Source organism: Phlebotomus argentipes, unplaced genomic scaffold (genome assembly GCF_947086385.1).
Source record: "Phlebotomus argentipes unplaced genomic scaffold, Phlebotomus argentipes genome assembly contig_5, whole genome shotgun sequence".
NCBI lineage: Eukaryota > Metazoa > Arthropoda > Insecta > Diptera > Psychodidae > Phlebotomus > Phlebotomus argentipes.
The window spans coordinates 5,506,202-5,533,610 of NW_026776165.1; the positions used below are offsets into that span (position 1 = coordinate 5,506,202).

General features: G+C 39.5%; 5 protein-coding genes across 10 annotated transcripts in view; 3 read left to right on the forward strand and 2 right to left on the reverse strand.

Moving 5' to 3' along the window:
- The first annotated feature begins 10 nt into the window (after positions 1 to 10).
- LOC132256319 (sentrin-specific protease 8) lies at positions 11 to 910 on the forward strand. Its single transcript, XM_059752667.1, has one exon. The coding sequence runs from the start codon at positions 272 to 274 to the stop codon at positions 908 to 910; it is 639 nt and encodes a 212-aa protein (XP_059608650.1). The 5' UTR covers positions 11 to 271.
- On the reverse strand, positions 880 to 7,481 carry LOC132256316 (fatty-acid amide hydrolase 2-A). Its single transcript, XM_059752665.1, has 5 exons — positions 6,921 to 7,481; positions 4,545 to 5,334; positions 2,461 to 2,557; positions 1,681 to 2,400; positions 880 to 1,204 (listed from the first exon to the last, which is right to left on the reverse strand). Exons 2-5 carry the CDS (start codon positions 5,228 to 5,230, stop codon positions 974 to 976), a joined length of 1,734 nt encoding a protein of 577 aa, XP_059608648.1. The 5' UTR covers positions 5,231 to 5,334; positions 6,921 to 7,481; the 3' UTR covers positions 880 to 973.
- The window catches only part of LOC132256315 (cytochrome b5 reductase 4), a 31,687-nt gene continuing 6,804 nt past the window's right edge, over positions 2,527 to 27,409 (forward strand). Inside the window, exons 1-3 of one of the 6 annotated variants that reach the window (XM_059752664.1) lie at positions 2,527 to 2,580; positions 8,566 to 8,667; positions 8,744 to 8,913. In XM_059752664.1, the coding sequence (XP_059608647.1) occupies positions 8,769 to 8,913 (145 nt within the window). In that variant the 5' untranslated portion in view covers positions 2,527 to 2,580; positions 8,566 to 8,667; positions 8,744 to 8,768. Of the gene's footprint in view, positions 2,581 to 8,565; positions 8,668 to 8,743; positions 8,914 to 14,417; positions 14,619 to 17,640; positions 18,237 to 27,409 lie in introns of those variants that run through there. The other 5 variants (XM_059752660.1, XM_059752662.1, XM_059752663.1 and 2 more) reach the window with 5 other exon arrangements.
- LOC132255865 (15-hydroxyprostaglandin dehydrogenase [NAD(+)]-like) lies at positions 7,679 to 8,528 on the forward strand. The gene has a single exon (XM_059752036.1). The coding sequence runs from the start codon at positions 7,679 to 7,681 to the stop codon at positions 8,444 to 8,446; it is 768 nt and encodes a 255-aa protein (XP_059608019.1). The 3' UTR covers positions 8,447 to 8,528.
- LOC132256317 (chitinase-like protein Idgf4) lies at positions 22,583 to 24,498 on the reverse strand. The gene is made up of 2 exons (XM_059752666.1): positions 24,339 to 24,498; positions 22,583 to 24,021 (listed from the first exon to the last, which is right to left on the reverse strand). The coding sequence occupies exons 1-2, from the start codon at positions 24,448 to 24,450 to the stop codon at positions 22,817 to 22,819; spliced, it is 1,317 nt and encodes a 438-aa protein (XP_059608649.1). The 5' UTR covers positions 24,451 to 24,498; the 3' UTR covers positions 22,583 to 22,816.

The following is a 27,409-nucleotide window of genomic DNA, read 5'->3' on the forward strand; positions in this document are numbered from 1 at the left end:
GTGCCAAGGCTGCAAAAGTGCCTTTTCATTCGCTTGTTTGCCTTTTGAGCGGAAGTGAGGTTATGTCAGTGTGTCAAAACAGGGGCTCGCAAGTGTCTCGAATTTGTGTGATTTTCCAAGGTATAATTGAATTAGGAAAAGCGTGAAAATCACAGTGGGATTGTTATGCAAATCAGTGAACAAGTTGAGAGGACAGTCAGCGTGGAAAATCCCACGTAAATTGCTGTGAGCTTCGATTCCGTGCATCACTTTTTTTTTCTCTTTGTGGCGAATGTCGTCCGGAAGCAGACAAGTGCTGTCCTACCACGAGAGCCTCCTGCGGGAGTCGGACGTGAATCTGCTGCGGGGCCCACACTGGCTCAACGACCAGATAATCTCCTTCTACTTCGAGTATCTGGAGAAGGAAGTGTTCAAGGAAGCCACGGAGTTTCTCTTTGTGTCTCCGGAAGTCACGCAGTGTCTGAAAATTGTGTCCAGCGACGAGGTCAGTGTCTTTCTGAGTCCTCTGAATGCCACAGAGAAGGATGTAATCTTCTTTGCGCTGAATAACAATGACAACACAACGGCTGGCGGATCGCATTGGAGTCTCTTAGTGCTGTCACGACAGGAAAATACCTTTTTCCACTTCGACTCCTCGTCCGGCAGCAATCTGGCCAGCAGCAGGCGCTTCTTCAATCACCTCAAGCGTCCCCTGAACTGTCCCACAGCGGAATTGATCGAACAAAACTGCCTGCAACAGTCGAATTGCTACGATTGCGGCATTCATCTCATCTGTGTGGCCGAAAGAGTCGCTCAGCACTTCCTCACCGCCGGCAGTGTCTGCCAAACGCCCGACACGGCCAAGGAGCAGGTGTCGCGAAAGCGCCGAGACATCCTGGACATCATTCGGCAGTTGGGAGGTGAAATTTAACTGCGCTCAGTTCACAAAATATCAACAGATTTACTCAAAAATCTCATGTAAAATACACCCAAGTTAAGCCTGAATTTCGGGGGCCACCCAGCCGCCGAACACGCGCTCCAGTTCGCACGCCACAGCCAAGGACAGGCGGTCCTGATTCACAGCCGACACCACTTGCAGCCCAATCGGCAGACCCTCGGAGCCCAAGCCCAGCGGACACGCGGTCGCCGGAAGGCCCAGGACGTTGATGACGCCCGTGTAGGAGAAGTTGAGCGCCCGCACGAGCGGCTCATAGTGATAGGGCGCCTGGAAGAGTGAGAAATCCGGTTAGAAACTGAGATATTTTCCTTGTTGCAAGAGAAGAAAATAAATCACGGGGTGAGGCGTGTAAAGTGGTGCATATGAAATACTTTAGTTTACCTTTAAACTGTACTTTGTGAGCAAAGACAATATATTCCACAAGATGCAAAAGAATGGCAAAATTCTCATTAATTCTAGTCTTGACGTTCATTCTTGGATTGATTGTTCGAAGATCTGCTCGTAAAAATGCTGAAAATGTCTGCATTTTACCACAGATTAACTGAGCAAAAGGATCTGAGCACAGATTCTGACAGTTGCTCAAAAATTGTCTGGTCAAAAATTTTTAAGCCTCTTATCGGTCTAAAAGGGATTCTTATTGAATGTACTGAGAAAAGTACTTTTATCTGCTCAAAACTGAGCAGAAAGCGGTGAAAAAGTGTTCAAAATCTGCTCAATGCTTCAATTCACGGACTCTCACTCACCGGCGTGGGATGCGCTGGGTAGATGAAGACGCCATCGTCGCCCAGGAGGTCCTGCATCTCCGCGAAGAGCTTCTCCTTCTGCTGCACGAGATGTTTCTGCTTCGGGTCGCCGTACTTCACGCCGAAGTTCTCAAACAGGGCCGTCATGATGCCGATGAGGGTGTGATTTGAGCGTCCCAGCATCCAGCGCACCAGCTCCACTGGCGGACTGATCTTCCCTGTGTAGCCGGTGATTTCCTGGTCGAAGCCCGGCGCGTCCTTGGCCTTCATGTTGGCAAACCAGATGGGCGCGGACTTTCGCAGCTTGTCGAAGCGCACCTTCTGCACTTTCGCCTTGAGCGTGGATTGGAAGTGCGTGGCGACCTTCTGGATGGCGGCTTTGATGTCTGGGTCGACGGGTGTGACGAGGTGTCCGCCACCGTCGTCGGTCTGGTAGAAGATCTTCACGCGCGTGAGATCCACAGGCTCGTCCAGGCGCATCTTGGACGCATTCTCGCCGGCGAGAATCTTGAGCATGGGCAGCAAGTCTGTGGCGTAGCGTGACATGGGTCCGACGCCGAGGAAGGACTTGAGATTGTGGTCTTTGGGGATGGGATAGTGACCCTTCAGCGACACGATGAACTTCGATGGCTTGTGGCCGAAGATGCCGTTGAAGAAGGACGGCATTCGGATGGAGCCGCCGATGTCTGAACCGATTCCGAATGGAGAACCGCCTGAAGACTGCAAAGATGAAATGCATTAAGCGCATCGTCAAAGATTTTCTCTTGATGCTCATCTCACCAGAAGACATCCTTCGCCACCACTGCTTCCGCCCACAGTGCGATTGGTGTCGTATGGATTGCAGCTCTTGCCGTGATTATTGTTGTAACTTTCCCACCTGGAACGAATCAGTGACATATTGTAAGTCGAAATCCCTATACCAATTGTGGTGGGAATGCCATTGTCATGGCGGCCTTCTCCTTCTGACTAGAATCTCGCTGTTAGCATTATGTGACGTGGAGAAGTGCGCGAGTATTTGTATATGTATGGGTTTTATTTAACGTAGAAATTGTTGCAAGTAAGAAAATGTTCCACAATTGTGTATTTTCTGGATTTTCCTCTCTGAAAATGTGACCATTTTCTATTTTTGGGATTTAATGTCAAGCGCAAGAGAGCGTAAAATGCTGTTTATGAAAGGAATAAAAGAAGAGAGATTCTGTGCCTTTGTGTGGTCCATTTGACGCCGCAGTCACAGACGAATGTTTTTCATTTCTTTCTCTCTTTCAACATTTGGGTGGGAGGCAAAACTAGAAAAGACACCAATTATCCAAATGCCAACGACAAATTTGTAACATTTCATCGCGCATAGGAATTTTCCCTGAATTGTGTGATGTTTGTTTGCTTGATGGCAAGAGCGCAACGAGTCTTGAGCGAGAAATTGACTAAAGCACGCAAATGGAACACAAAAAACACACCATAATTCAGCCAAAAGTGGGAGAGTGAAAAGTTTTCCGGATAATTTCCCATGAGAAAATGCACAGATAATTGTATTTTCATCAATTACGCGCGCACACACGATATTCACATTCTCGCCTCTGGGCGGTCTAATCTCTTCCAGTCCCTAATCCGCGAGCGAGGAAGCAGAATTTGGAGGAGTTTAATTGCCTTGATTTACACATCATGTCGATGGCATTTGGCAAGTTAATAAACATAAACGCTAATTGTGGTTAACATAAATTCAGAATATTTATATTTCACACGGTTATTTTACTTTCATTCTCAATCTCTGGCAAATTTTTGTACATGTGTTCAGTGGAATATATAATTATTTATTATTAACAATGGGGTGAAATAATTATTGTGCACATTGAAATTATTATATAAAAAGTATGTTTTTGCACAGAGAAAATCTCTATCTTTGTAAGTTTTCCACTTATTCAGTTGATTTATACAGAGAATTTTCGTTGCTCAGTGTTAAGAGAAACACTTCTGGTTGTAAACTTTAATGAACTATTAAGGTTTTTACATTAAAACTTTGTCACGCAGTCGTTATCAAATTGCCTTTAAATAACAGTTTCATTCTGCAATGTGAACTGAGTCTTAACAAATGGATCTTAAGGGAAGAAGTGCTCTGGTTACTGGATGTTCAGGAGCCATTGGGAAAGCAATCTGTGAAGAGTTGCTCAAGAATGGCATTAAGAATCTTGGATTAATCGGTCGTAATTCACCAGAACTAACAATTAGTGATTGGAAATCACGTTTTCCCAACGTTTTCATCACTTTCTATCGCGCTGACGTGACTTTGCAGGAAGATCTTGAGCTGTGCTTCAAGAAATTCACCGCGGAAATCCAGAATTTGGACATTGTCGTGAATTGCGCGGGAATTTTGAATGAGAGTGAATACAAGAAAGTCATTGAAGTGAATCTAATTGCTGTTATCAGATCAACTCTCTTGGCCATTGACTGCATGAGAGTTAACTCGAAGAGTGGCAAAGGAGGAGTTGTTCTTAATATTGGCTCAGTGGCTGGATTAAATATCTTACGCGCAACTCCATCTTATGGAGCTTCAAAGCACGGACTTCTGGCTTACACTCGAAGTGTAGCTCTGGAAGGCGAAGATTTGGGCATGAGATTCATCTCTCTCTGTCCAGCACAAACGAAATCCAAGCTTCATGATAATGTTTTCAGCCCTGGACATCACTGGATGCCCATCGAATGGAATATAGAGGGAGAAAAAGCTTCGAATGTCGCTCAAGAGCCGGCGGAAGTGGGAAAGGCGGCGGCGGAAGTGATCCGAGGCGGCGGGAACGGAAGTGTTTGGGTTGTGAAGCAGGGAAAGCTGACTGAAGTCGCGATTCCTGCGGTTGAATTCTGATTAAACTCACCACATGCAGCATTCGCTGGTGTTTGTGATGGCGAGCGGAATGGCGCCGGCGTCTCGCATCCTCTGGATGGCTTCTGAGTCCTCTTCGGCTCTCGTGTTGCGTCTCGCCACGATTCCGGCTGTGTTGAGCATTCCCTTGACACTGATGCAGTCCTTGGTGGTGATTGGGACGCCCAGGAAGGGCTTGATTCGCTCCAATTCACTTTGCGAATACTCTCCGGACGCTATCAACTTGTCCGCCGCTGCAGCGTCTCTCAGTGCGTCCTCAAAGCGTCGATCGACGACACAATTGAGGACGGGATTGATTTCGTTGATTCGATCAATGAAGGACTGCACGACGTCGACACTCTTCACTTTGCCCGTGCGGATTTTGCGCGCCAAGGACGTTGCCGATTCCAGCAAATTCAAGTCCTTAATCGGCGGCATGGCGCCACCTTTCGTTCCGAACAGGAATCTCATCACGGTGCGCACGAGGATCACCACGAAGCGATGCATGAGATTCCCGGAGACTTTCAGGATCGAGGTCGCCTTGTGTGGCGCATCCTCGCCGATTGTCGTCATATTGGCGAATGTGGGAAGGAAGAAGGAGGGAAAATGAGGAGATGAACTGAAAAATTTAGAAAGCTTCCTGAGTCTGTTCTTCAGCTTGGCTCTCAATTTCATCAATGCTTTCAGTGGATTTATCATTCACACCAGCAAATGTTGGCCTTCTTATTTTGGTGTTTAGTCGTCGATAAACCGATGACTTTTGCTCCCTCTATAGTGGTTATTTGGCACTCAGAGTTGGGAAACTGTTGGAAAAGCAGAGAAATCTTTTAAGTCATTTTGATGGCATGAATTAAGCTCAAAATGCAAAATTTGTGCATTTTACTAGCAAAAATATACTTGTTTTTTTAATGCTTTTTATTCTCAATGATGGACAAAATCTCATTAATTAATGTCTGTATGTTTTTTTCGATTGTAAAATGACTGAAGAAACCTTTCTGTCTTGATAAAATTTGCGTCCGAATTGCATGGTAAACACGAAATTTGACCTTTCTTATCTGCTAATTAAAATATATTTCAAGAAATTCGTTTCTTATCGTTAAGATAAGCTCTTGTATTACGGCATGCTTGACGATTGCGTTTTTTTCTTCTCTTATTGTTGCTTAAGAAATGCGGATGTGTTAAAGACCCTTGAGCACACTGTTTGTGCTTTATCAGTGAACTTCATTGGGAATTTGTCTGGCGCGAGGGAGAAAAAGGAGTGAATTGATAAGAGAGTGTGTGTTTTTTCGTGCTGCAGCAACAGATGTATTATTTGTATTTTTAGTCACTGTCACCAGAAATATTCTACTGAGTCACTCTCTCTCTCTCTCTCGGTTTGCAATGTATGATTTCACATGGTTTTCAATATCATTCGCATATCGCATGTTTGTTGAATTTTAATTGTTCGTCTCGCGCGTACACTTGAGTCTCTCTTCGGTTCTTAATGATTAATTGACGGTCTGTTCATTCTGGGTTGACTGAGAGGGTGTTTTGGACCGTAAGATGTGCGCGCGAGTGTATTTTACTTGTTGGCTGAATTATTCACTGCAATCGTTTGAAATTGTGAAGAAATGTCGAGCACCGTTCCGACGCTGTTCATTCAACCAAATAATAAATATTCCACGAGACAACATTTCCTCTCGTCACATTCACCTGAGGCGTGTACAAAATCATGATTGAATACTGGGCTCTTATGGGTGCAAATTAATAATTTACACTCCTTATCTCACGAACAGCGCGCGGTGAATTAATTCTCATTACTATGTATGCTATGTATGTATATAGCACACTCTGTCACACACTTCGATTTGACGATGATGATCACATAGTTCTGTGCGATGTTACGCAAGTTCTCTTGAGAGGGTGTCTCTCTCTCTCTCTGAGTGTTCTTTATCCGAACAGAGGATTTCATATCCAATTAATTCATCATGTTTCAGCGGATGTGTGAATGTGTGTCTTTCTATCATTTTCTAACCTCCTGCGAAGAGTGTCTCTCACTGTTTGATGTTGACGCTTGAATTGGCGTCGCACACAAGCGCACAAATCACACCGTCGTTAGTGAATGGTTGAGGTGAGAGTCTCTGTGTGTTTTTAAACAGTCTTTTTTTTTGGTTTGGGGTGAAGAGAGTGACAAAGAAAATCTCTTCGACACAAAGGTGTTTTCTGAGATTGGTTTCTCTGGGATAAACACACTTTATCGCACTCAAAACTTTAACCACTGAAATTCCACACACACAACACAATGCATAAATGGAAAAGTTTCCTCAATCTCAACGAAAATTTGTTGTCTGGCCAACTAGTTTGAGGGAACTTGAAATACCAATTTATGCTGGGCTGATGCAATACAAACCGGTTGATGGATGGTGAGACATGGAGACGATGCTACCAAGAGGTGGAATCAATGTAGAAAATCCATAAAATGGTTACACTACAGCGGAGCACAGTGAGAAATGATGGGCGTCGAACGAGGGGAACCACATCACTGTGTTGGGAATTGTGTTCGTCGGCTGAATTCGGCGGTGGAAAGTCAAAGCAGCTGATATTGAGTCGCATTCAGTCATGCTACTCACGAGCATGCTTGCTTTTGATGCTGTCTCGCGCAACATTGCGAGTTTTATCGACCTTTTGTCGATGCTTTTGAGCCTAGAGGGGAAAATGGGACGGTTATAGTGGACTGAGAGAAGCAACTACACTGCTAGAAATGGGCAGCAAAGAGAAGAAGCTCTACACAGTGTGGATTTGGAGGGAAAAACTTCCTCAATTCCGAAGGCTATTCTTATGAGCTTAACTATAAGAAATTTAGCAGAAATCTGTATTTTATCATTCAGTTTTCTTATGATGTCAACACAAAATCCTTGGACAAAAGCTGTTTACTAGAAGAGTGAGAAATTAGAAGAAAAAAAAACCTTTGACGCAAAGAATCGGGAAAATTACTTTACTCTTGGTTAAAGTTTTGCTGTACTGTGTTAAGAGAAACACTTCTGGTTGTAAACTTTAATGAACTATTAAGTTTTTACATTTTGAAGCTGTGCTTCATTAGTGTTTTCAACAAAATTTTCCTTTTAAATACTGCCTCATTCTCAAGTCAACTAATCAGTAAACTATACAATGGATCTTAAGGGCAAAAGTGCTCTGGTTACTGGAGGTTCAGGTGCCATTGGGAAAGCAATTTGTGAAGAATTGCTCAAGAATGGCATTAAGAATCTCGGCTTAATTGATCTTCAACCAGGAGAATCAACAGTGAATGACTGGAAATCACGTTTTCCCTCCGTTTTCATCACTTTCTATCGCGCTGACGTGACTTTGCAGGAAGATCTTGAGCTGTGCTTCAAGAAATTCACCGAGGAAATCCAGAATTTGGATATTGTCGTGAATTGCGCGGGAATTTTGAATGAGAGTGAATTCAAGAAAGTCATTGAAGTGAATCTAATTGCTGTTATCAGATCAACTCTCTTGGCCATTGACTGCATGAGAGTTGACTCGAAGTGTGGCAAAGGAGGAGTTGTTCTTAACATCGTTTCTGATGCAGGATTCAAGATCTTTCGAGCCACTCCATCTTATGGAGCTTCAAAGCACGGACTTCTGGCTTACACTCGAAGTGTAGCTCTGGAAGGCAAAGATTTGGGCATGAGATTCATCTCTCTCTGTCCAGCGCAAACGAAATCCGAACTCTACGATGGGATCTTCAGCCCTGGACGACACTTTATGCCCAGCAAATGGAATATCGAAGAGGAGAAAGCTTCGAATGTCGCTCAAGAGCCGGCGGAAGTGGGAAAGGCGGCGGCGGAAGTGATCCGTAGCGGCGAGAACGGAAGTGTTTGGGTTGTAAAGCAGGGAAAGCTGAGTGAAGTCACGATTCCTGCGGTTGAATTCTGAATAAACTCACCACATGCAGCATTCACTGGTGTTTGTGATGGCGAGCAAAACGGCTGATTCCTCTGGTCGACTGTGTTGAGCATTCCCTTGACGGTCTTTCTTCTTTCTCTCCTTTTCAGTGTCCACCAAGTCGTCCTTGCAGAGATTCCTAGAGAAATTTTATAAGCAATTCTAACTTGAAAGCATATCTTAACTAAAGCCACATACAACAAAATCACTATGTAAGTTTCGTGGGAAATATATGATGAAGTAAGCCAAAGTGGATGAAACTAATTCGTCTCTTTGTGTATTCAACAGTGAAAGTCTTCTAACAACTGTGAATATGAGTGAAAGTCCTAAAATCAATTTAACACTTCCGGAGAGGAAGGGCGGTCGATCGCCATCGCCATCGCCAACACAGAAGCGCAAAAACATCTTCTCCAACCTCCTGCCGCAGAATCTGGCCACGAGTAGTGGTTCGGCAACAGGTAAGTTTCCAACCTTTTAGTCAAATATGCCCAAAAGTCGAAGGGGTTTGAATTTGCTCTGTGGCAATAAATATTGGATGTTATTTGTCTCTCTTCCTCTCTCTCTGTGTATACCAAAAATTGGTCAATTTGCGTGCTTAAGAAGATTACTTTTGAGTTTTTTTTTTGTGGGTTAAATTTCCTCATTAAATTGCTTAATTGTCAGTTGAGTGGCTTTAAGTACTTTGTATTTATACATAAAATCTGACTGAGAGAGAATATTGTTTGAAGTGTGTTTCCCAACCATTTTCGCATTTTCCTTCAAGTGCCAACTTTATTAACAAACCCCCACCGAAAGGGGTGCGTGGCGGCCTTTAAGGAATCTCAACTCATTGTAGCGTGAAAATGTATTTATTTAAATTAAATCGTTAACTCTATCTGAAGAGCGACAAATGTTTCTCATGGCATCAACTTCACAATGTGTTTATCATGCCATGGGAGAAAGGAATCGACAGAGTTTGGGGGTGGATTTCTTGTGTTTTGTGGGGGATGAAAAGTGTGTGTGTGTGTGTGTGAGGAGATCATCTTGAATTACATTTTCGGGAGGCCTCTATCACACAAGTCACAGTCAATCTGGGGGTGGTGGGAAAATCCTGATGGTGGAATTTCATAAAATCGCTCTACTTTGGCGATGGTTGAGAGATGAAGAAAACCAACAAATAGAATTTATGTGTCTTTTATTGCTCCCCATATTTACCACTGCGCTTCAGTGCGAAAGTGAGAGAATCAAATGAATATCACAGGCAATGTGTAATGTCTGTAATACTTATGTTGGGAGGGTATTTCTGAGATATGTTTTCGATGTTTATATGAGCTTTTTCGATTGGGGTTGAAAAAGCAGAAGGAGTGGAATTTCCTTCAAAGACTCTTGTAAGAAAATGGTGGTTAAATTTTCCAAACGGAGCACAAAAGGTCTCTCTCTCTCTCTTTTTCTCCCCACAATATTTGCCATCAAATATAGATGATTGCTTTTTATCGATTTTGAAAAAGCATTTCCCTTATAAATATATATATATATATACAAGTTTAGAAGAGGGAGAAGCAAAAAAAAGAAGGGTTGAAGTGAGAAAATTGGGTGTTATTTGTACAAATTGCTAGCAATACAACGTCAAGTCCGTGGGAAATGATAAAAAGAATCCCTCCGCGTATTAGCATTATGTCACTCTCTCTCTCTCTCTCTGTCTTGGTCCTCTTCTTGAAGGATAGCAAGAGGGAATCGGAGAAATTTATGCTATGCTCTTGGAATTTTCAATGACGGGCTCAACTTGGAATCTTGTGTATTCGATTTGAAGGGATGCAAAAGAGAAGAAAAAAAAGTGAGATATTGAACTTTCACCTCAAAAGGATATTCTTTGCATATTTCCCAGATAAGATTGGTTACAATTTAGATCAATGCGGGTGAGTGAAAGGTTTGTTTATTTAGGATTTTGGATGACTGTAAATGGAATATTAATAAGACTTTTATTGTATGAAAATGTTGCCATTTGTGTAAAATGAGAAAATATACAATTTGGAAGTGATAAAATAAATTATTTGAAGATAAACCCAAAACTACCCCTAATGACAAACCCCTTGTGATTTCTCCACTTTATTATCTCTCTTCCAACTATAACATTTGACTCTAATTCTGTTCTGAATGGCGAAATTTGCTACTTTATGATCCATTCTGCAAATAAAATTCTCTCTATATTTTCCATCTCTATAATTTCAGTCAAAACTTTCTCGTTGCACTTCGAATAAAGCTGAATTTATTTATTTGCGCAAAGAGTGTTTACGCAAAACTTGGCAAATTGCACACAAAAAAACACAAGTCGAGGTGACAATTTAACCCGGAAAATACATGATATATATTATAGACAAGGATGAAAATATCGTGAACTAACGCCAAGCGGGCGCCTTCACAGGCGGCGGCAAGGGGTTTTTCCATTAAGAAAAATAAACATTTTATCGCATGGCTTCACTTTCTCGGCATTCTCCTTTTTTTCATATTGCGCGCCACCCTGACAATGTTTTCCATTTATAGATTTCACTCAACTCTTGTTTAAACATCCCGGAAGTTCTCATTTCGCGCGCGCGACATGCAGAAAAAGCTCTGGCAGGATTGCAATGATGAAATTTTCATGGGGTTTTGAACGTGATATGCAATTTTCTTGCCTGCATCAGCTTAAAATTGAATTATGTAGTCATATTTTAAAAGGGAGAAAATTCAATTTATGTCTCGCAACCAACAATCTTCATCTTGATTACAAGATGTAGTGAAGAAAGAGAGAGAGAGAGAGAGAGAAATTTCCCCCAATATTCATCTTGAGAGAATTTTCCGTATAAAGTTTTCATGAAACTCTTTAAATTTGATAACTGGGAGATAAACAGATGCCAAAGTTTCTCTCTAAAAGTTCATCATGGGAAACAAACCTCATCAAGTGAGTTCGTTTTTTTTTTCATAACCACAAGAGTTTGATGAATTTATATTTGAATTAGAGACGAAAGAAAACAAAGCGCATCGTGTTGAAGAATGAACAGCAAATTAAACTATTTGGTTGTACAAGTAAATTGGATTTTATGTAATAAAACATTTTGTAATTAAGAGAAATATGTTTTCAAAGCTAAACTTTCGGAAACTCCAACTTTAACTAGAGATTTCTAGAGAGAGAGAGAGGATTCAAAAATATGATAAAAGGCACAATTTACGACTGTGAAAATGCATATTCTCGAGATGAAAATTACGTGAATGGCATTTAGTGTCTGACGAGGAATGTTGCCTCCCATGAAAATTCTCGTGCAACTCACTTAATAATTTCCCACAGAAGAGGCAATAATTTATTCAAATGAGAAGGATGCAGAAGCGGAAAATTAATATATCCTCAGCAATTTATTATAATGGAAATTGCTGCTTTGGTAATAAGGATTGAAATGCTTCAGGCTCTTCTTTAATCATACATACTTAATTGCTTTTAATTTACTTTCACATGAAAAAAATAATAAAATATATCTTGTAAGGCTCTATTTCGACGGGTGCTTCGAAAACTAGCAAAAGTCAAAATTGCCATTCTTCAGTAGAGAAATTTGACATTGCTTTGAAATTAGACTAATTTTTATCTTAAACTCCCTCTTATCGTGCATTAAATTGATAATATTGGTAAATTCGAATTATTTTTTCATCATATAAAAAATTATGCCCAACAAAGATTCATCAATATAAATGATTTAAAGTGAATTTCAGGATCCAAAGCCACTAAAAAAAGCATAAGAAAAATATCAATTTGTATAAATTTCTCAACTAATTGCAATTAAACTAAATTAAATATCCAATAAATCTAATATTTCTCCTGCAAGTGTTTTCTAAAATTATCTTTTATTTTAAGACATCAAGATCTATCTAAAAAAGAAAGAAAGAAAGATAAGACGTCAACTATCAAAAGTCGATTTTTGATAGTTTTCGAGGCACCCGTTGATTTGAAGCATGTTTTTGTAGTAATTTCTTTTAATGCTTCCACCCAGTCATTAAGGGATGGCATTTTGTGTGTCGTGCGTGAAGAAGAGAATGGAAAAGTGTTCTCGAGTGATGGAACAATTTTCTAAAAAATTCTTATCTCCAAACTACCAACGGATAAAACATCGCACCTTAAATCCAATTGTTGGAGAGAACGTGAGAAAAAAAACTTGGTGCGTTTCTCCATCCATCTTTTCAGGGTGTTTTTTCATTAATTATATCCTTATTGAATCTGGGGTAAATTGCGTTGTGGAGGAAACAAGAAGCAACGAGAAAAAAAAGACCAACAGATGGTGTGAGAAGTTCTTGAAAAATGTAATTTATTAGGGACATTTTGTGACATGAGAAAATCTAATAGTTACAAAAGTCTCGAAGATGAGAGAAGAGAGAGAGAGCCTCGAGACGAATGTATTTCCTGGGCAATCTTACACTCGAGTGACGGTTGAACATTAATAAAGGCAAATTTAATGCTAAATTGTGTGTTCCTGCCTCACTTTTCTCGCGGTACAGCGCATTCATCTCCTTAAGCTTTGATGAATGACAATGGCAGAGTGAGTGTCTTAATGTGAGAATGAAGATGTTGTACGGATGATGAGTAGAAAGCGTGACATGAAAATTGAAGATACAAAGATACTGAAGGGGAGAACATACGAAGAAAACCACACAAGACATTGGGGAAAAGAATGTTTCTCTGAGAGACTCAAGATTAAATTCATATAAGGGTGAAAAGAGAAGGGAGGAGAAAAAAAAACTCTTAACGAACACGTAAAAGATGGGCCAAAGTCAATTTAGTTCAAACTAACTTTTTTCTACATCAAGCACACATTAATTCCAATTGCATTACTGGAGTTATTTTATCCCCGAGATAATCCTCATCAGCTTGTTGTGAAAATACATTAATCTCCGTTGAATCCCAACATATAATCCCACTTTTTTTTCGTGTCAAAGTCAATTTGAGCTCTAAATTGTGTATTAAATTGCGGTGCTTTAAGTGGGATTTTTGTAAATTATGATGAATCAATATAAAGCTTTTGAGCTGAATATAGGAATAAAGGCAGCTTTCAGTGATTTATCTAGATGTGGAATGAAAATAAACCTCTTGATCATGAATTTTTTATCCTGTAAATCATCCCTTCTTCATTGGAATGTCCTTCATAACAGTAATAATTTAATAACCATATATTAATTTAATAGTAATAGAGATTGTGGATAAGCGCACACTTTGCGTTTGCGTGAATGTGGAATTTACTGTAGTTTTTTTCTTCTGTGTCCAACATCAAAAGTAATAAAAATCCCAGATTTTGATATGAAAAAATTTAAACCGTCATAACTCAGATTCTTTGGCATTGGCAATAAAATATAACCCTATTTTGGAAAGAACTAAGGAAGAAGCTAGGAACTAAGGAACTTTTCGAAGAAGCTATGTCGAATGTAAACGCTGTGATTTTAGCAAATGTAATGTAAATAGTTTAAAAATATTATTATTGACAATATAGCAAACTTCAAAAAAGGGGCAAAAAGCCATTATTTGCACAATTTTGCCTTATTCATCATTCTGTGTATCTCTATTCAATGTCTGATTATCCCTTCTGAATGGAAAATGATTTCTGAGACATTTTCCATTCCATTCAAGATGAAAACTTCCACCAGTTCTGGGTTGTGAAATTAGTTAGTAAAAACTTTCGCTAGAATGTCGGGCATTTATAGTTTCCAATAGATATATGCGATATGATAAATGTGAGAGAAGATTGGATACACATACACACAATTTAGGTTGTTCTGCTGGAGATAAATGGAAGAGGGAGTTTGAATTTTGTGGGTTGATTCACGAAAAGCGACATGAGGGCCACACATAGCTATGTAGTTTTCCTCAAGATTTTTCCCATTGGCTTGCCACTGAGGCGCGCACATGTTGGGAAAAGTGCTGAATGTATGGCCATAATGAGTGAGAGAAAGAGAGTTTTCTCTCCTTGCCTGGTTCTGGTGAGAGTTTATATGCGGGGGAAATGTATAAAAGCTCGCGCTTTCTCACTCAGCTTTCAGTTGACGAAGAGCTTTTGCCCGTGCCGGTTTTACCTTCACTGTCTTTCTATTCTTTCATATGATTTTATTTTTGCCGTTCGTCTTAAGATCGCTTTAATCGTTTGTCACGGTAATTTGTTACAAAAGAAAACAGGTTTGCTTTCTGCGCTAAAAATATAAATATTTGTGGGTGATTGCTTTGCTGTAATAATTAAAAAAAAAAGAAAATGGGGAAAATTGTTTGATGGAAAATAATCCCCGGAAATTATGCAGAAATGAACATGAATATTATGTGTGTTGATTAGCTTAGGGTGAACCTTTGTTTTTCATTTCAAAATTTGTTCTATGCAAATATTATGACAGGGTTGTTAATTGAAAAATAAATTAAATGTCAATTTTATCTGTGATGTGACGTGAAAAAATAAGGTGAAGAATTTTTTCTTTGGGCCATTCGTGAGTGGCACTAATTAAGAGGAGAAAAATTCAATTATAGGAGCTTTTTATACTTGCACATTTTAATGAATATCAAATGAATTTTTTTTTCTCTTTCGTGAAATATTTTGAGATTAAAATTAATATCATAAATCTTGTGCACATTTTCTCAGTGTGAAAATCCAAAAGTTTTCACTCATTAATCTCTCTCGCTGCACAATACAAATGTAATTTGCAGCTGTTACGGTTATGATAACACACTCTCTGAATAATAGTCTTTGTACCTCAAGGGAGAATTTATTTTCCAACAACTTCCTTTATTCACAATATTGATGCAGAGTCATAAAAGGAGTTCTTTCTGCACTCCTGGTCTATATAGTGTGATCTAAAGTCAATATCGTGTGTCTGCAGCATGAGAAAAGAAGGGAATTGTAGTGAAATTGACCCGTTTGGGTGCCATTCAGTCCATCCTGAGGGATTTGGAAGGTTGAATTGACAGGAAAATAATAATTCTGGTCGTATTTTCAGTTCAAAGCTCGCAATATTTTAGCTATATTGAAAGACTTTCAGCTTTTGTCAAGTGGAAAGCTTATTCAAGTGTTATTGTTTCACTCAAGTGAGCAAAAACTATGTATATGTATATATATAAATTCATAATTGAGGGTTTGTGGAAAAGTTCTTGGGTGAATTGATGATTCTGTTGAACTAGTTTCCGGTTGATATCATATGATATCGTCTATTGCAGATACGACAATTGTCTCGAGAGCTTTTCTCTTCAGTGCTCAAATTAGTGTCAATGTAAATCAAGCGTAATATAATATCTTATCATAAAATATAGATTAAAACATGAGCATTAATGTGCAAACATGCATTCAAATTTCTCTATATTTTTTTTATACTTTTGGACTAAACAATAGTGCAATGAATTTATTGGAAAAATATTCACATATTCAAAAATCACGTTGTTTTGCTTATGGAAATGGACGAATTGTTGTTATTTCCTGTTGAAAACATAGAACAAAACAGGTGTATTTTTATTAAATTAATACCAATTTCTCTCAGTCACTTGAATGGGGAGGAAAAATTAATGGAAAATCGCCTGACAATTGATTGCCAGTGAATTGTATTGAATTTATTATATCAACTCCCTTTCGACGGTTATTGCTTTGCTTCGCGTGGTTGATTTTTGAATAAATAAAAAAAGAAACCTTTTGGCGCTTTCATTATTTGTATTTCATTATCTCATGAACAGAAATTTGCTATTATCTCAAGCCTCTTCATTCATGTTGATCAAAAGCTCATGATTTTTTTTATTTATCTCAAATCCTTGAATTTAACACATGAAAAGTTACTGAGTGAGAGATGATAAAAAAAAAACTGGGATTTTGATGATGAAAAGTAAAGTGTGGAAGAGAGGAAAAATATTATTTTTATCATGTTTCTCTTGATGTAACAGACAGAAAAAAATATTGTATATATCTTGGCTCTTGAGCTTTTTTGAAAGCTTCTGTCACACACTCAATAGAATGAGGAATTGTTAAATGGGGAAGAAGAGAAAAATGTGATTTCTCTGCTATCTTGTATGGAAACGAGACCAATATTGAGAGGGAAATGATGAAAAAAAAAACTGTGGATATATTGAAAACCGAAAGGAAGCTTGAATGTAAATAAATGATTTTCCAAATGGGAAATCAAATAAGACACAAAAGTGACGTATTTATAGAGATAATATGCTAATTTGTGTGTTTAATTTTAGACAATTTAATTTTAGGCTGTCAAAAGAGAGAGAGACAGTGTGTGTTGGATTCTGTCCCCAATTTTCATGGCGCGATTGGAAAGTTGGAGGAAAAGTTCCCGCACTTTATCTTTGACAGTGACGAAGGTAGTCAAGAACACAGTAGATTCAAATCAATAGGACAAATGACTGATGTCAATCTGTTTGAAGCCACATTTCACATATATATTCAGATCGTTCTGTCTAGATGCGAAATTGATTGTCTTTTATTGCTCCAAAAACCTAGTTTTGAAGGTCCTTTTGAGTCACACGTAGAATTTCTTTCCTTTGATCACCCCTTACCGCTCGTTGCAACTTTACGTTCATAGAATTTTTAATAAGCCGGACGGCCGTCAATATAAGCTATGAAAAGTCTAAAGTTGCAACACCATATTGATATTTTATACGGAATAAAATACGAAACCATTAAAGTTGCAACGTGTGTTTGATATTGAAAAGGATCAGGATGAATTTTAAAGTGTTCTCTGACATTGAAACCATTTCAATGATATTTTATTTTCAATCTAAAAAAAACCCTTGTAAAAAATTCATAGGCAATTCGCATGTTTAATTAAAAGGTCTGTGATTGAAAACATTTCATTCACACATATTCATGTGCGTCCGCCTATCGATTTGGCATTGAAAAAGGGAATTGGAGAAGTGGCAAATTTATAGGTTTGACTTGCAATTTAACCTTGCAAATCTTCAAACCACCTGGCAAAACCATTAAATTCCATCGATTTCCTGTTCCTGGAAAGGAAATTGCATCGTTTGCACATCCATGAGCTCTTCATCCAATGTAAATGCTAAGCTTTTGCCACTTATACACACGATTAATATCATAAATTGGCATGATTACTCTGGTGTCACGTTGATAAAGTCGGAAAAGGAACACAGAGTGTAATATGAGATCCAATTTCTCAATTCATGAGCTTAAGTGTAAAGCGATCCGAGAACTTTCCTGCTGTGCGATTGTGTTAATTAATCTCTCTCTCTCTCTGTCTCGGTAATTGGTGGGAATTAATTGCAATTTGGTCCCGCATGTGGTATTTATTGCTAAAATTTCTGTATGTGATTTCGAAGCTATTATCATTTATGGATGTTGCTAAATGATATGATGGGAAATGCTCATGTGTGTGCGTGCGTGATGTTGAAAGCAAACAGCCCACAAATATTTTAGATACAGAATGAAAATATGTGTATAGTTATGCATTGTCGGAAAGGGTGAAATGTGCTGTCAGTGGGTTTTGAAAATTAGTCCATAAAAGAGGACGGGAAAGAGTGAATTAGTTGGAGGAGTGTTGAGATTTTTATTGCGACCATCGTTATCTATTGTGCCCGTGCCAAAGAACATGACATTGTGTGGCTGGTGCTTTGTGTCGAAGCACAAAAGACACAGGAACAATAGCATTGTGTCATCGCAGAATCAGGATGCTGTTGTCACGACGGAGGTTGAGGTGATAAACAACATAAGGAAGGAGTCAGGTGGATCAGCCACGGGCCTCAAAGTCGTGTCGTGTGAGACAACGAAGGCAATTAGCAAAGATGATGACACTGATCAGGATGGTATGTTTGACACTATTCCAGGGAAATTTTCTTTCAGTGACGAAAGGGAGGGACAGAAGATGTTGTCACAAATATATTTTCATTATCTCACAGCACACACGTTGTGTCAAATATGTTTCGTCCTGAACTGAAGATTTATGGGTGTTTGATGGAGAAGAAGTGAAATGAATTTTGGATATTGTGAAGATGCTGCAGAAAATCAATCCAATTAATTTCTACTGGCAGATTTCCCATCATTTATCACTTATCGCTCAATTCACGGGGGCGAAGACAATAGAGGGAAAATTGTGTGAAGAATGGGAAAATCATATTCATTCCCCTCATCACAGAAACTGTGTATCACGTTGAGGAATTTATTGAAATTCCTCGAGTTCTCCTTACAAAATGTCCTCCGTGATGCTGTGCTTCAAGAACTGTCAGTGAAACTTTATAGTTTTGATTAATCCTTTCAAAGAAAGGTGAAATCTTGAACCTTTCTACTGACATAACTTTCATTTCCGTACAATTTCAAACTTATCAAGCCAAACATGAAATTGAATTGTGTCAAAACATGAAAAGCTTATACACAAGACACAAACGATAAAGAAGATCAAAACAAGATATTCCTTATATAATCTTGTGTATACATGAAATTGAATTGGGAAATTATCAATGGCGTATAGAGCACATCGTCACTGGAATTTTCCTCTTAAGCTTTAAAATCCCAGTGACAAAGCACACATTCAAACTTCAACGAGTGAGAAATCCCTTGTTGGGTTCTCAAGCAATTTACACCATAATCTATTGTCCCTTGTCTCGCCTGCAATCTATCACCCACGCTGTCTTGTATCGGTGAATTGGAAAATTCATTAAAGAGGACGGCCTTTGGGATGCCTTTCATTATTTTCAATTCATTAGGAAAGTTCCTGACAAGTGTGTGTGTGTGTGGAACTGAGAATTTGCGCGCCTCATGATAACTCTGAATATCCTTAGAGTGATTACAGACATGCGGATTACCCTCGAATCGACAGAAATTGGGATTATTCCTCTGTGTATGATCTTGGAGTGTGTAAAGACAGGATCAGCAATAAGTCGTGGTTACACTCAAAATATGGATTAGCCATAATTGATGGCAGATCTGGCGCTAAACACAATCAGGAGTTATTCCTCTTTGTCGACACTAGCGACAATTTTGCTTCGCGTGCTCATCTGTCAATTGGTTTGTTTATTTTATCAGAAAGCGTGAAATTTTACAATAAAATTGTGAAAATGGAAGATTTGCAGAAGAATTCATAGATTTTGAGATTCCGCGAGATCCGCCATTTTGCCTGTTTTGAGTTGTGAAATGTTTCGGTGCATTTTCAGCCGAAGGCGCTGCCATCGGGAACGCCATAAATATCGGCTGACCTTTCGATATATCGATGGATCAGTCGCGTTTTATGGCTCAACCAGCTGTCAGTCTTACCCACTCGCGTTCTCGCTTAACCTTCTGTGGATCACCCGCAAGCTTGTAATCGCTCTTATATCGTTGGATGTCTTTTTTCTCACCTACAAATTGCCATCATTCCTTAAGTCATTTTCTTTATCGCAATTTCTCTTCTCGATGTCAGTTTTGCGCTTTACGTGTGTATCAGAGGGAATGAAAAAATGGCACATGAAGGGAGGAATTATCATAAATCATCCCTCCAAGAAAAAAAAACTGAAGCATAAACTGTGAAAGGATTAATGATAATAATAGAGAATACTAAATGAGTCATCATATTTTCCATGTGTTATCTGGGTGGGAAATTTTGGAGAAGTCTCTGTGTGTGTGTGTGTTGTGTTGGAAGAGTTGGAAAATTATTAAGCGTGTAAGGAAAATAAATTGCTTTGCAGTGAAAGAGAGAGAGAAAAAAGGCGAATGTACTCGACAAAAAGTCATTAAAATCCACTCACACGCAGTGATTATGACACTCCCAGTGCAAAGTCATAATTAAATTTCAATTCAACCCCTTTTGATGGGGCTGCAAATGGGATTCGGGAAAATTAAAATATTTAATTGTGTACAAATAATTGTGCTAATCGACCAACACGACGAGCTTTCACCTACAGTGTGAGATTTGGCACATTGAAATGTATACATTATATGTAGTATATGGATTAATTTTAATTCCCTTTGCCATGTAAATTGGCAGTAATTGTGTGCTCAATATGTGTCTGTGCGTACACCTTGGGTTGGAATTTATACACAAAATAATGGAATTTGCAAAAGCATCAAGTTCGTCATTAGCGTAGACGCGAATAATTACATAAATCGGCTAATGTCTGAGGCTTCGTCAGACATTAAGCTAATTAAGAAATGAGGAGTGAAGTGATATCGAGTGTGAGAATATAAAATAGGATTTGTGTACTGTGAAGAGACAACACTAAAGTGTTTACGCGTATGAATATTTTATTTGAGTTGTTCAGCGGTGTGAATGCTCGTCATTAGATGGCGCTGATACTATTGTGAGCACGCTCAGGTCAGTCAATATTGCGCTGAATATCTCTGATGAAAGCATCAAAAGCATATGAAACCTTTTAAAATATTGAAATACGGAAATGTAAAACTTTTCTTGTGCTCCATTTTGAATTGTAAATTTTGCCACCCTCCATGAAATTTTATGTGCTCTACATATGTTTGCAGTATTCCAATGGGATTTGGTACTTGTCAATGGCAAAAGTGAGGGTGTAAGGCTTGCTATTTTGTCATATAAGCTACTGATGGAGACGAGAAGTGACATTCCAACTATTGTAGAAGGAGTTTTATCTGAAAAGTGTACAGCGAAACCGCCAACAGTCGATGAAAATGCTATTTTGTTGATGTGCAACCAAGAATTTCAAGATAGTTTTGCAGGAAAATGTCTCCCAATGGGGTGGGAAATCAATAAGGTGCGGTCTTCAATCACTTTGGATGTGGTGCTAGAGTTTCTCTCTAACCACTTTGCATATCTCCAGGGGTGTGTGGTGGCGCCACTGGCGCGTCAGGATCAATGGGATGGCACTGTGCTGATAAATGGGAGATTCGCAGTCTCCTTGTGACCACAACACATTTGTCCACCCCGTCGTCTATAAATCATTCCTTTCACAGCCCAAAATACCATTTATTTTGCACACAAAGTCTTCTTCTGCGCTGTCCAAAGATTGATTAGTTTTGGTCAATTAAAGTGCTTAGCACAGACGCACACCGCACAAATTGATTCCGTCGAAGCATTATAATAGCCATTAATTCATTCGGAGAAATGCGATATTGCCGGAGGGAGAGTGAATTTTGCCCATTCACAGGTTATTGTTTAGTGATTATCTGGAAGGATGGGCGGCATTTCCGCCCACATGAATAAATTGACCTCATTCACGAAGGGAGAGAAGGAAGAGACGCAGATGAATTCCCGAAGCATCGCACGTAATTCTCGTCAAACTTAAACCACAATTTTATGAGGAAGTCTCTCTCTCTCTCCACTTTTGTGTTCAACCACAAAAGTCTCTTACATGTTCCTTTTTGCAACAATAATAGACTTTTCTTGAGTGTGTGAGACACAAAATGACATCAATTTTCTCGTCTGAGAGAAAAATTTCTTTCCTTCCACAGCGGAAGTATATAAAAATATCTTCAGAACTTGAGAAATTGTTGTACATATTCTCACTGAGCTTGAAGAGAAAAAAAATGTATCCTCTTCTTGATAATTTTAATGGCGCAAGCAAGAAATGCTGTAATAAAGAAAGCTTGTGTGTGTTTACAAAGAAATTGAAGAAGAAATCTTATTGTATGAATTTATATACAAATTTGCTCTATGAAATTAATTATTGATTTTTTTTCCTGCCCAAGAAATATTGCAAAGAAGTTTAACAAATATTATCACAGTGTTGAGGGGATTTATGCCTTCCGTGGCACTCAAATTAATGGGATAAACACCAAAGTTGGGTTAAATTCTATGTATTCTTTCTCGCGCGGCGTTGTTTACATTTTTTTTTCTTTTGCGCAAAAAGGCACGTGAAAAAAATTAGCAAGGTGAAATGCGATGAAAAACCAACATTTCAATGAAGCACTGCAAATATTAAAAAACAGGAGAAAATGAGAAAAAAGGACAGGTTTTATCATGAATTTCAGGCTGTTTCAGTTGAAAAACGAAGGAAAAGAAAATTAATATTTGCTAAGGAATTAAATGAGATCAAAAGTTGTTACTCAGCACAGAAATTCTACGATTGATTGAATTGTATATGGAAGATAGAAAACAGTGTGATTACCAAACTTTTTCACATTTTCTTGTCGTTCATTTCATGATGTTATGCACTAAATAACTAAATAAACGTAAATTGTGATGGAAAAATAAGCTTTACATGCGATAAAGTTGAATTTTTCTCTTCTTTTTCTTTAATCACAAAAACACTGACAGTTTTTCCCCGCATATCAAGTTCAAGTTCAAAGCTTATCACATTTGCTGATTGGCTTTCTCAAGTCAAGGAAACTCAACTTCTTCACAATTAAAAAATCTAGTCTGGGGAACTTTTATTATAGGGAATAGAAATACAAAAGCTGCGTCTGGGGAATTGGTGTAGCCTTGGAAAATGCTCTTTTGTTGCTTTTACAAGCGATATTTGGCGGCCCTGAGAATGGGAAATTTGTCACCTGAGCACGAGCCGCGGAAGTCATCGAAGGTGAGGTCAAATACACCAATTCCGCCCAAGCCTTTGGCTCTCACGTAGCCAGCCTTGTTGCCAGCCGTGTCGGGATCCTCGAAGGTGCACCACATGCCGTGCTCGTAATCACGATCGGGATCACCGACGCGGAAAGCGTACGTGCCGAAGCGTTTTGTGGGATCGCCGACTTTCCTCAGCGGCGCATCTTCACCCTTGAGGTGGGCATTTGAGGGATTGGGCAGCTTGGCGCACGCTTCGGGGTAGGTCACGAGGCCGGGAATTTTGACTTGGGGTCCCTCGGGGTGGCCCTCTTTGGGAGTGCGCAAGGGTGGAACGCCCGTGATGCCGGAATCCTCGTCTGTCTTCCAGCAATGACCAAATGTGGGAATCCCAACGACCACCTTCGTGGCTGGCGCTCTCTGGCCCAGCCACAGTTGCACTTGGTAGTTGACATTGCTCTCGGGATTGCGCTCGGGCAGCTCATAGAGTGGCGCTGCGTAGTCGGCCTCTTTGGGATTGCGTTCGGGCGTTTGGAAGTCATAAGCGGCGAGAACGACGTAGTCCAGATTGTTGATGATCGCCGGCACATCGAAGTACAGCGATGAGTTGACATTGGGCAGAACGGTGAGTGTGAGTTGGTAGTTGTCGTGACGGAAGGAGTTCTTCAGCTCACGCACGAGAGCTGTGAATTCTTCACGGTGTTCCTCCCACTTCTCGTCCACGGGTCCGTCAGATGTGAAGGGCTTCTTGATTTTGTGCAGGAATGATGAGAAGGTGCCGCGAATCTTCTTGGGCTTCAACACGGGAAATTGCCAGGAGAGATCGAGACCGTCGAAGTCATACGTCTTCACCAGTGTGTAGGCGGAGTTGATGAAGGAAATCCGAGCTCCACTCGACTCCAGGGCAGTGAGATATTGTCCACTGTCACCGTCGGCTCCGCCGCCAAGGCCCAGGAGAATCTTCAATCCCGGATACTTTCGCTTGAGTGCCGTGACAGCACGATAATGACCCTTGCCCTGATCCAAATCCAGATTCTCATTTAGGGAAACTGCCTTGTTTGTGGCGCCATTGAGTCCGGCATAGCCATAAACCAGATGCGTGCAGAAGGGAAGAGCTGGTTCGATGTCATTCAGGTTGGTTTTGCCCAGTCCTGGAAGAGAAATCCCAACAAAAATCTCTTAAGTTAAGAGGCCCATGAGCACTTAATCAACAACAACAATTTTCGAAGGTCTTTAGCACATTTTATCGGAAGTATAATTGCGGTTTTCTCCTTGACATTGATCTTCCCATTTGTAGATTAAATCTTGACTCACTATTCTCACTCTTTCATTGTCTTTTGTGTGCAGTGAAAAATTGCACGAATGTGCAAAATATGATTTTTCACTGTTGCGCAATCAATAAAATATTCAGCAAGCATTTGATGGCGCACTTTTAGTGTGTGACCAATTGGACGGAGGTCAAACTCACCTTCACGCACAAAGCCGCGGCTGTCGTAGTAGCAGAAGACCTTAGCCGTGCTCTGGGCGGCTGAGAGAGCGGCCAGAGAGGCCAGAGCCACAAGGTAGATCACACGGGACATCCTCACTCCACGAGGCTTCACAAGATACTGACGAGAAGACTGAATCTCAGCGCTCAAGTCACTGGATTTGCCTAAGTTTCAATGCAAAGTCCGAAATGGACTAAAAGTGGGAGGTGATGAGAGTGGCTGAATGCTCGCCATTGGGGAGGAAGGAAGGAAGCTTTTTATGGAAATTCCACTCACAATGATAAGCTTTTTTAGATTATTCTCAGGAAAATCCTTTGATTAACTGCTGAATGTTGAATGAATTATCATATAATTGTTGCAATGAATCAATTCTCAGTCAAAGACTTAAATGTCTGACTCAGGATAACAAAGGCGTGTGTGTTAAATCAATATAACACAAATTTAACACTTCTTGTGTGACTTGAAAATGCTCCATGATTTCCAATACTGCTTCTCATTCTCTTTAAACCTAAAATCACTGGCACGAGTTCCCATGCTGATGGTTGTGGATGAAGAGTGAAAGAGAGATTTTGCAAAAGGCTTTTAAGAGAGTCTCAAAAGAGGAGAGAGAGAAAAAAATCGAACGACAATTGCTGGAATTTAACGATGACATAATCCGACCTCTGCGTTGTGACCTTTTGCTATGATAAAAACACTGTTGAAAACTTGATTTTCTGGAAATGGAGCATGGCTGATGATGATAAAGCGCACTCTCTCAGCCTCTGCAAAATACAGCCCGGCTTTTCTTGACCTTTACTGCCTTGCAGTTCATCACTATAGATGAATTCGGGCCATTAAGCTGATAAAAGGGATTCACAAACACACACAAACAGCGGAGATTTGATGCAAAATATGTGAGTCAGAGAGGGTGTAAAATGGATTCTTGTCTGTTTGCGATGTGGTTGGAGATTTTCAGGCCAATATAATGAGTTAAGTAACTTCATGGTGAGGCGTCATTGCTCTAATGAACATTGAAGGCCAAATTGCTTTGGGCTCTCCTGCGATTCGGTGTGATTTCTCATTGCGGGGCATTTTGCATGAAAACTTTGTGCCTTCTCTGAAATTCCCCCGAAATTTGCTAAAGATCATCGAACAAATTTGTGTGTGAGTTTCTGGTCGTGATGTTCACGTTCTGTGACCTGGATTTCACTCAATTCTAATTCTGATTCTCATCTTATTTTATGGTTCACGAACTAAAGTCTTTGGAAAGACGCTTCGGGGCTTTTTTCGACTTTTACTCTCCACAACCACAAATTGCTTGTGTCTTGTTCATCTCATTCCAACACTCTTTTTCACTCACATTACCTTTTTTTTCGTTTCACTTCTTATTCCTCACCGGCAGAGATTTTTGCCACAAAGTGCTGAGATCAATTTGAATGCATGCATTGAGAATCTGTTTTTCTGTCTTATATTCTGCTCAGCTCATCGTCAATTTCATCCTCTATTTGATGGCCCTTGAACTTTCTGATTGTTTGTGTTCAAAATGCGAGGATAGTTCGGGATGGCGAAACTTTTAAGCGCACCATGAAACGTGCTTGGAATATTGGGGCTTAAAGTTTTTCGCATGTAATATGTTTCGAAGGGGATTTGATATGAAGTACATATATATGATGCGCAATAGTTGTTGCTCTGCTATTTGTGAGTCAAATTTGGAATTAACGCTTCGTTGCAACTTTACTGATTTCATAGCTTATATTGGCGACCGCCCGGTGGCGCTAGTGTAAAGTACAAATGAAATACAAACGAGAAGGCGCGTTGCAAGGCAATGGATTGAATTTATTTAATACGAATTTCAGCTGTCAGAGAGTCATTTCAGTGCGAGATTTCCTCTTTGAGTTGACTGGAAATTTGACTGGATATAAAATAGAATTCATGTTGAAGTCTATTCACCGCAATTTATTAATTAATTCCACATTTTAACAGCTGTCTAAATGCATATATTTTCACAATTTATTGTTTTTTTTTATACGAGAGTGTTTATTGATCGTCCTCTTTGCACAGAAAATTTCTTTGTGAAAAAAGCTTCAGCTCTCTTTATTTACATTTCAGCCTCAATGCTTTTATGTGGGGGTTTTCTTTTCTCTCTTTGACATTCGCTAATTCGACCTTCTGGTCCAGGGATTGTTTTTTCACGCATAAACACCCCAAAAACCACACATACACTACTAAAAGCATCAGATGGACTCATTGAGCTTTCTCCCACACTCGATATGATGATGATTGTGATGATGTTAAAGAGGAAGGGATATAAGTTTTTCCATCGGGAGGCAATTATTATTCACTTAATATCACTTTTTTCCCATGGTTTGGGGAGAGAAAATGCTTTCAATCTTATCCCAATTATGAGACACTCGTGAAATTACTCTCAAAATCCTAGAGCTTTGTGTAGAAAGTGTGATAAATGGCAGGAATATTTTACTATATATGTATGGGGAAAATGTGTAATTCAAATGTTTATTTAATTGTTAGGAAAAATGGGAAAATCTCTGAAGAATTGCCAGTGTTTTTTTTTCCTAAATTAAATCCTTGCATATCAAGCTAATTTTCCCGCGGAAAGACATCAACAATGTGCCAAAGAAACATGAGTTTTTGATACAAATAAAATGTACATTAATTTGATTTTTTTTTCTCCCTGATAAAATCAACAATTTCTTTACCTCTCAATATCGTTAAATTACCCATTCTGAGATGTTATATGCAGGAAATCAAGATATCCTCCACCAGAATACATACATTCCTGAGTGGGTGAAAAGCACAGACAAAAAAGAAACAGCAAGAAGGAAGAAGTAATCGAAATATGTATCACTCGATACATATGTACACAGAGGCAAGGCAATAGCGCCCTTTTTATCTGTGTCACTCTCTCACCTTTTCATTTATTCGCAACTTCACCCCAACCCTCAATATACTATATATACGCATATTTATGTATAGAGAATGATACAGAGAGCCGTGAGAATTCGAAAGCACACACATTGGCACGCGTGTTTGATGAAAAAGATCCATGAGTCAT

What these genes read in the sequence shown, in the direction of transcription:
- LOC132256317 (XM_059752666.1), bottom strand. Translation starts at nt 24,450, where the DNA reads ATGTCCCGTGTGATCTACCTTGTGGCTCTGGCCTCTCTGGCCGCTCTC. An exon ending in CCGCGGCTTTGTGCGTGAAG is followed by an intron (nt 24,022 to 24,338) that starts GTGAGTTTGACC and finishes TTTCTCTTCCAG; the next exon opens with GACTGGGCAAAACCAACCTG.
- LOC132255865 (XM_059752036.1), top strand. Translation starts at nt 7,679, where the DNA reads ATGGATCTTAAGGGCAAAAGTGCTCTGGTTACTGGAGGTTCAGGTGCC.
- LOC132256316 (XM_059752665.1), bottom strand. Translation starts at nt 5,230, where the DNA reads ATGATAAATCCACTGAAAGCATTGATGAAATTGAGAGCCAAGCTGAAG. An exon ending in ACCAGCGAATGCTGCATGTG is followed by an intron (nt 2,558 to 4,544) that starts GTGAGTTTAATC and finishes GATTCGTTCCAG; the next exon opens with GTGGGAAAGTTACAACAATA. An exon ending in ACCCAGCGCATCCCACGCCG is followed by an intron (nt 1,205 to 1,680) that starts GTGAGTGAGAGT and finishes TCACTCTTCCAG; the next exon opens with GCGCCCTATCACTATGAGCC.
- LOC132256319 (XM_059752667.1), top strand. Translation starts at nt 272, where the DNA reads ATGTCGTCCGGAAGCAGACAAGTGCTGTCCTACCACGAGAGCCTCCTG.